Source organism: Lolium rigidum, chromosome 7 (assembly GCF_022539505.1).
Source record: "Lolium rigidum isolate FL_2022 chromosome 7, APGP_CSIRO_Lrig_0.1, whole genome shotgun sequence".
Taxonomy (NCBI): domain Eukaryota; kingdom Viridiplantae; phylum Streptophyta; class Magnoliopsida; order Poales; family Poaceae; genus Lolium; species Lolium rigidum.
In genome coordinates this window covers 360,241,823-360,250,324 of record NC_061514.1, presented here as the reverse complement: position 1 = coordinate 360,250,324, position 8,502 = coordinate 360,241,823, and the positions used below count along the sequence as shown (strand labels likewise).

The window sequence follows — 8,502 nt, the reverse complement described above, 5'->3', positions numbered from 1 at the left end:
CAGCATCGTATCAGGCGGGTGGCTCCAGAGCAAGAGGCCGCGGTTTGTGGCTTAGCGGGACGTAGGTCCTGTCAGTCGTTGCACATGAGCAGCTGTTGGTAGTAACGGGACAGCACTGACGCATGGCGCTTGGTATATGGTGTGCGGGAGGGCCTGCACCGGACAGATAGAAGGGGGCGGGGCGGCCTCCAGCGTCCGCGTGGGCGAGAGCTGGCCGGAGAGCAACCTGCGGCGCGTGTTGGCATTTGGGCGAGCGGAGATTTGGGCGGCGTGCGGCGGGAGCCGAGCCGCCGCCGGCGCGCGCGAGGGTGTTTCAGCCTTTCGGGGGAGCAGCGATGAAGTGGACGGGAGGTTCACGTTTTCAGTGGAGATCGTGCGTGAGCCGTGAGGTGAGCGGTTCCGAAAAAAGGCGATGGTGCATGGGTGTCCGCTTCCGTCAAACACGGGTTGGCTGTGAGTCGTCGGATAAACTAATCGTACGTCTCAGATTGCTTGGATCAGACCCTCTAGGTCTTTTATTAGTAGTAGAGATAGTAGAGATAACCTGAATACCAGATATTTGCTTCTCAGAAGAACATTCTTCATTGATGATTATTCTTTTTTTTTTACTGTCCCTGATGATTATTCATGCATCATGTGTAATGATCAAGTGCTGGAGACAAGGGATCATCTCTTTTTACGTTGCAAGTTTGCATCAGCATGTTGGAGGTATATTTGTCCAGGCTGGAATATCCTAGTCGAGCTCACACTTGGAGTGCATTGAGCAGCTAAAACAGTTGATCCAAAAACCATTCTTCATGGAAATTGTGATTCTTGCAGTTTGGGTTATTTGGAAAACGAGGAATGCTTACATCTTCCAGAATGTCACTCCCAGCTTATAAAGAACTAAAATTTTATTCAAGGAAGAGTTCAAGTGGATCAAATTCAGAGCAATAAAACTGCACTCTTAAACGCAAAATTAAAAAAAAAAATGCCATAGCAAGGCTACTGTGGTTTGTCAAAAAAAAAAGTGTTCTGCAGCCAGAAAGAAGTCAAACATCACAATGGTAGTTTAACAGAGAACATGTCTGCACACAGAATTCCGTAATATCAAATATAAGAACCCGTCAATAATATTTTCTGCTAAACCATGTATATATGAAAAAGCATACACTCTTCCCGTGGGGCGCAGCTTGTCATCCTTAGTATGTATATTCTGCAATACAATGGTAACATCATTTCATAGTACTCGCCTAAGGAAGAAACCAAACTTGTTATAATAATGTTAACTCATCACACTAGAGAAAAACAATCTTGACTTTTAAGGGTTTCATATAGCCACACGCCCACACATAGTTTAGACTTAGGAGGTACGCAAAAGAAGCATCAGAAACTCTATTAAAGTTCTGCAGCCGGGATCTGTGCCTCGTGGGAGAATATGACAGTAATCATCTGCATGGAGAACATTTTGACATCAAGATAGCATTCCACTGTTCCAAATTCCATGGTAAACAAAAAATGATCAGAACCCCTATAACAGTAATGTGCTGCAGGAACATTTTACTTTCCCGTTTCAAAATAACTAGCACTTTTCACCTTAAACAGTCAAATTTAGTTATATTTATCAACATTTTCTTTCTTGTTGTTCAGTTGGATGTATTTAGATGGTATTGTTAGATTTGTCATAACAAACATCATTATAAAACTAAAGTTCAATACCATTTTCAGACGTATTAGTAAAAATAGTGAAAGTAAAACTTTAGAGAACGTGCGCAAACAAGATGCCAAATATTTTGAAATGTAGATAGTTTCTTGTCCCTCAAATCTATGTTAAGTACAAAGTGATGATTTCCAGTATCAGATAAGACTTGTAAGCCTTACAGTAAAGGGATGGCTATGTAGTGAGATTTAAGATCTTACCGCCAAACTGCAGTTCAGCCCATCAGCGTCTTAGGGCCAACGATTGGCCTGGTTGAAGTGCGACGAAGGAAATAAGTTTACGTTGTATAAATTGAGATCAAGCTCCAAAAATAAACTCCAAGTTTAAACAGAAGCCTTATTATTTAACCGAAATAGTAATACTCCCTCCGATCCATAATAAGTTTCAGGAATTTTGTACTAAGCTAGTACAACTTTAAGTTCTCGACACTTTTTATGGATCAGAGGGAGTAATTTTTTTTACTGTTAAAGAAAATAGTAATAATGTACTCACCTTGCAAATATAACAACATTTTGTGGCTTTAGTATCATTTAAACAAAATAGTAATAATGTAAGACATTTGCAAGATACAGTAAGAATAAATGACTCACAAGTTTGGGCGAGTGACGCGAGTCGGACGGCGATCGACAGATATCTTTTCCATGGATATGCCATTAGCCACGAAGAACTGTGCTAACACATGAACTCTTTCATCCTCCTCGTGACATTTTATCTTGACCGTTGCAAGGTTTTTGCAAGCAAATGAACTACCCTCTGGATTGATATTCTCTTCTATTTCCTCATGGTCCTTGTCGCAGAACAAAATGAATGTCATGAAATAGGTCCAAAATAACTTAGCACAGCCAAATATAAAGCAGTATAACAATGCTCGTACCATTTTAAGTTTAAGAAAAAGCCTCTCCAGATTTGGAGCATGCTGCAGGAATAAAACTAATGGATGCAGGTCAGCAGCCATACACCATTCACCAAGGGATAACGCCTTCAGGTTGCTAAAAATTGGGCACTTTTCCAATTCCCTATTCAGGATCACCTTCATATGCCACACATAAGTGAATTCGTTCAGTTCAAAGAAAAGATAAATAATACAGTGAACGTACAATCAATTGGATATTTGTGTGGAAGTGAATGTTTGCTTCTGGTTAAGTTGTGTAAGAGGATGTTATCTTTAGAATGTATGCATGCAGATAAGGATACAACATTGGAAAAGAAAAAGGATACCAAAAAATGCTCCCGGCAAGCTACTCATATCCATGTGCTTTGCTTATAAATTTTATTTCAATAAAGATAGGGTTGTTTCCCACAACTCATCAGGTCACTTATTGAGTATGTAACCAGCTATTGGTATTAGAGTGCAAAATGCGCACATAGCGCATTGGATGTACAGCCAAAAAAAAGGGTTTTGTAAAGTACACAAAATTCTGCAAAGAAAATAACCAACAAATCCATAATAGTTGAAGAAATATAACATACTGAAAGAAAGATATCAGCAACATGTTCATATTTATACCTCTCCGGAATCAGCTATCAGCTCCAAACTTGTAGCATTTGAAAGGCTGCAGATAACATTTTGGCCACCTAAAACATTAGCACCATAGATTCCTTCACAGGTACTCAAGTCGCTATCAGCATCACTATCATAGTTATCATCATTTGAGTCACTGCCATCGTCGCTGTCACACTCAAATACATCTGGATTGAGATCTTTGTACTTGTATTCGAACTTATCATGCAAGAAAGAGTCATTAAGCATGATGGTGCCTGTGGCCAGAGACCCCATGTTTTCGAATGAAGGAGCACGGTGGTACGGACAGACACAGTGCAGCGATATGAGGTTAGGAGCAGCAATGGAGAGGTCCGCCATGATCCTGCACTCGACCATGGTCAAACTAATAAGTGAGGCAGACGATATCTGGGGGCCATCCAGGAAGCACTCCTTGAGCTCCAGGACTTCCAGAGAGGGGCACTGAGAAGAGAGCTGTCTTAATGTCTTGTCGTACAACATTGTACCCGATAGATGCAGGTGTTTCAGATGGCAGGAGATGACGGGCACCCTCCTAAGATCAGAGAATGCCTCATCCCTTGGATGTTGACTAAGCTGGATAAACCGAGCCCCACGGTTAATGGCAGCACGGATCCACATTTCGACATCCGTGCAGCAGTAATCCTCGCCGTCGTCGTCATATTCAGGGCTGTCAGTGTAAGGGTAGTACAGAGTCTCGTTACGGGTGGGGCTGGACAGGAGCCGGAGTGTGTCCAACGGCGCAGACACCTCCCGCAGGAGCAAGAAGTGGTTGGCGAACCTGGCGAGTTGCATGGGGAGCGGGCGGTGGCGGGCTTTGCAACAGACCCGGAGGTCGATGCAGGGCGCAGAAGCCCAGAGGCTGCGCCAGCGGCGCGAGAGCACGCAGGTGCGAGCCACCTCCCATGCCCTCAGGAACGACATGACCTTGTGGAGGAGCTCGTCCGAGAGGGCGCTGAGACGGTCATCGGCGGCAGCAGCATCTCCCTCGACAGCGTCAGCTTTGGCTTTCTTGCGGGACATTTCGTCGAACAGATAGTCTGCGCTTCGCGGCTTTAGATGGTCGCAGCAAATTTGCTTTACGAAGAAATTTCTCCGGAAGTTCGCATTACATTGCAGGTGAAGAACGCGACCGGAGGAATTGATCAGACCTGCACAAGGATCGGTTGAAGTTGCGGCGTGAGTTCTTCCGCTTCAAGTACAATCCCGCCGTTAGCGGCGGCGGGTAGATTCGGAATAAATTGTTGCTCCAGGCGTAAAATGCCAGGCAAAAGTAGATAAATAATATCCATAGCTTCAGAAAGCCACAAACCTGGACGGTGATCTCGCCCAGCGTCCACGTCCAGCGGTCCAGCTAATAGGTAAAAGGTTGGGGGCGGTGGTCGAAGTAGAGAGAAGAGGCGGAGATGATCAGATGATGCGGTTGCGCGGCTGTCTAGAGGTCTGCCACACGGTAATCTTGCCCAGTGTCAAGCTGCGACCACGCCTCGAATACTTGGACGAATCTGGCAGACGCCGGCGGCGGCGGCGTGGCCAGCGCGGGCGTGCGTGTGTCGCGTGGGCAACTGTTCTCGAGAGTTTTTCACGCATTTTGCGTCAATCAGCCATAAGACATCTCCAGTCGCGTCCCCAAACCGCATCGGATTGAGCATTTGGGGAATGTGTTTTGTTCGTGTCGTGTTTGGGACGTCGTTTCCCGGCCGCGTCCCCCAAACGCCGCCCCCAAACATTAAAAATACTTCTTTTTTAATATAGAACCATTTATCAAATATAGCATATAAATAAAAAGTTTGCGAGGATTGTTTTCAAATTAAAATGCAACAAACAATAAAACAAGTAAACAAATAATAAATAGAGCTAAATGCTAGATCAAGGTGCCACGGTATTTCCTTTGATCATCCACAAATGCTCAACGAGATCAGCTTGAAATTGATCATGAACATGCTGTCACGGATCCCTTCCACTAGTCTGCTGAACACCGGAGACTGCTGCAACACGTTGATGTTATTGTGTGATCCCGCCATGTTAAAGAAAGAATACCAAATCCACAGGTCATAATATGCCACAGCTTCAAGCACCACACTGCAATATCCATGACGCCATTTGTATATACATTGCCAAGCAAACAGGCAGTTCTTCCATGCCCAGTGCATGCAATCGATGCTTCCAAGCATTTCAGGAAATCCTCTGGCAGCATTTTGTGCCATCATCCTTGCAGTCTCTTCCTCAGTTGGCCCTCTCAAGTAGTATTTGCTAAACTTTTTCACCACAACTCGGCAAAACTTGTACATGCACTCAATGACAGTAGACTCACTCATGCGAAGGTAGTCGTCCTGTGTATCGGCAGGTGCTCCGTATGCAAGCATCCTCATGGCGGCGGTGCACTTCTGAATCGACGAGAACCCGACAACACCTACAACGTCGAGCTTGAGCTTGAAGTAGGGGTCGAACTCTCGAACGCCGTGGAGGATATTCATGAACAGCCCCTTGCTCATCCTGTACCGGCGCCGAAAATTGTCGGCATGTGTTGCATCATCGGCGAAGTGGTCGTTGTGCAGCATGGCATGCCCCTCCATCCTCTGCCGGGGCTTCGACTTCCTTCTCCCCGGCCTTGATCCTCCGCGGTGTGGCATCTTCATCTTCTCCGCCGCAGCGTCAACCATGTCCTGGAGGGACGCGATGATCAGCAAATGCTCCCGGAGGTCGTCGTCGAAGGCTTGCTCATCCTCCAGCAGCAGGGCAACCATCTCATCGTGGATGTCCATGTCTAAAGCAAAATTAATGGTTAAAATTGCACCGAGGCAGATGACGCAACGAACAGGGGCCAATCGCGCCTACCTGGCAAGTCGTCGAGCACCTTGTGTGCGCGGAGGTGGGGCGGATTTGACGCTGCGTTCTGGGACGCGATGGCGAAGCGGCGGCAGCGGAACGACCGACGGGAGCGCCAGCCGCGGCGACGGTGCCGACTCTCAGAAGAGATCAGACGCTCAAACGGTCGGCAAATCCAGCGGCGACTGAGGGGTGGGAGGCGCGGGAAGGAAGGAGCGACGAGAAAAAAGGCGTGAATCAACGGTTTATGCAAATACTCGCCGACATGTGGGAGCCCGCGTCGGTTCGTGTCGCTTTTCGTTGTGTCCGGCGTGCCCGGTGCGTCCCCTGTGGGACGGGGACGGCCTCGAGACACCGTACTGGAGCGCGCCGGACAAAATTGACTTTGGGGGACGCGGCTGGAACCGTTTTTTGGTCCGGCGAGCCCGAAATTGCTTTGGAGGACGCTTTAGGGGACGCAACTGGAGATGCTCTAAGCAGACTGATCCGGTGTCTTTTAATCCGTTTGAGTCGGATAGCTGATAGAAACTAGAAAATCCTTTTTTTTTTAACAACATAGAAACTAGAAAATCAGCTATATCTTGTGGGATTTGCTAGTTTTTCAGCTAGCTAAGAACTAACTCCGCAATAAGTTATACATCATTTGATTTGTACCGCGATTTGTTCTAGTTATAAGTTGTAATATGTGTTGTAACTGAGATTTGATAACATCAGATTGAAAACAAAGTTAGTTCTCAGTCGGTTAAAAAATAATCACCCTCATGTCTTATTTATCTGTTTGGTTGGAAAAGCAAGATTAACCATTTGTGTATAGACGCTCTTTAGCAGTTTAGCTTAGCTAGGACTTACATAAAGGTGTCATTTCCGTGGAATTGTTAGCATAAGACCACCACTTCGAGGCTAAATGTCAATTTTGGTAGTACCAATATATGTTTCCCAAGCAAAAAAAAACTACCAACTCTTTTGTCGGTTGTCTCAGAAAACATTAAGAGTATCTCAATGGCGTTTCCCAAAGTATCCCCTAAAAGCTTTTGGGACTCGCCGAATCCTTAATAATGACTTCAAAAGTAAGAATATCAAACAACATGAAACTTTTTTTTAGAGAATGTGGTTTTTATTGATCAAATAACATCAATACAAAGTTTATCTCAGATCAACTCCGGGATCACACTAACAGCAGACTGACGGCTCGGCAGAACGAGCCAATTTATGTGCTACGACAATCAGATTACGACCAGCAAACTTAACGATGCAAGACTCAAGGCCCGCCACTAAGAATTTGATATCACTTATTACAGAACCAAGTAAAGATCGGCCGCGGCAAGGTGACACAATGCGTTGGGTTTGCTAGAGGCAATCCGAGACCAGAACCACCTTCCTTACACTGTGATCATGAGCAATCAACAGTGCACACCGTCCCGCCGATCCAAAGTGACATGCATTTGTAGAGAGGGGCCGTTAGCTTGGATGCTGCTGTAATGGATCGGCAGGTCTGGTCACCATAACCGATTCAGGGAAGAATTGAGCTTACTCGTTTGTGATCAGGAATATCACTTTGTGGACATGTCACAACCGAGATCTCAGTTATGAAAAGCTCACATTCAAAAAAGAAATTGATTAGGTAAAAGATGGGATCAACCAGTTACTGATATTTCATCCTTGTGAGATTGTCGATTTTGTACCAAAGGTGTATTTTGATTATACCAAAATTAAGTTCTATCCAAAAAAGGGAGAAATATATTGCTGTGTAAGGTCGTTGGATTTGTTTCTTGTATTGAGATAAACCAAAGGCTCATAACGCTAGGAAATCCACCATTGGGTCCAAATTCTGAACTTTTTAAGTCAGAGACTACCGAAGCCTGCAGCACTGAAGTATCCTGAATCCATTATGGGCCCATCTAGCAGATTCTTAATCCTGATGGATCAAACTGGGCGCTGAGCAAACTGCGAGCTTATCTTTTTAGCTTATCTTTTTTCGACTGAACACTGGTCTGAGCAAGTGAGCGTGCACTTGCACAAGTCCATCATAGAGCATTTTATGGAGGGAACGGCCTGGAAACGTCCACTGAGCCGTAACCAGTGGCCGTGCACTGCAATACTGGGTGAGCCTCTAATGAAAAAGAAATGTTCAATCACACCGAATGTTGCGTAACAGGTGATCTTTCTTTCCATAAAAAAAGAATCACAAGAGGAGAAAAAACGCTGCGTCTGCCGGGAGTCGAACCCGGGTCTATTGCTTGGAAGGCAATTATCCTAACCGTTGGACTACAGACGCTTTGATGTGCGATTTTAAGTTAGGGCATATATAACTAGTGGAAGTATGGCTTCACTTTCTCTGTCCGCTGACAACCTTACCAAACATAGAAATTTGTTCATACCACCATCAACCAAGGATTTCCTAACATTACTCATTTTATAAATTTGCATAGAAACTAGGATTATTGTGTGTTTCGTA

The 8,502-nt window shown here is 45.1% G+C and overlaps 1 protein-coding gene and 1 non-coding gene across 2 annotated transcripts; both read right to left on the bottom strand.

Moving 5' to 3' along the window:
• Positions 1 to 1,240: 1,240 nt before the first annotated feature.
• LOC124673657 (F-box/FBD/LRR-repeat protein At2g26030-like) lies at positions 1,241 to 4,241 on the bottom strand. Its single transcript, XM_047209694.1, has 5 exons — positions 3,207 to 4,241; positions 2,574 to 2,729; positions 2,290 to 2,486; positions 1,900 to 1,947; positions 1,241 to 1,431 (listed from the first exon to the last, which is right to left on the bottom strand). Exons 1-4 carry the CDS (start codon positions 4,239 to 4,241, stop codon positions 1,914 to 1,916), a joined length of 1,422 nt encoding a protein of 473 aa, XP_047065650.1. The 3' UTR covers positions 1,241 to 1,431; positions 1,900 to 1,913.
• Positions 4,242 to 8,250: 4,009 nt separating this feature from the next.
• Positions 8,251 to 8,322, bottom strand: TRNAG-UCC. The gene has a single exon. It is a non-coding gene; the product is annotated as a tRNA-Gly (tRNA).
• Between the last annotated feature and the right edge of the window lie 180 nt (positions 8,323 to 8,502).

Coding starts and splice junctions, on each gene's coding strand:
- LOC124673657 (XM_047209694.1), bottom strand. CDS start 4,241: ATGTCCCGCAAGAAAGCCAAAGCTGACGCTGTCGAGGGAGATGCTGCT. Junction 2,730..3,206: donor TGATAGCTGATTCCGGAGAG/GTATAAATATGA, acceptor TGGCATATGAAG/GTGATCCTGAATAGGGAATT. Junction 1,948..2,289: donor CGCGTCACTCGCCCAAACTT/GTGAGTCATTTA, acceptor CACTTCAACCAG/GCCAATCGTTGGCCCTAAGA.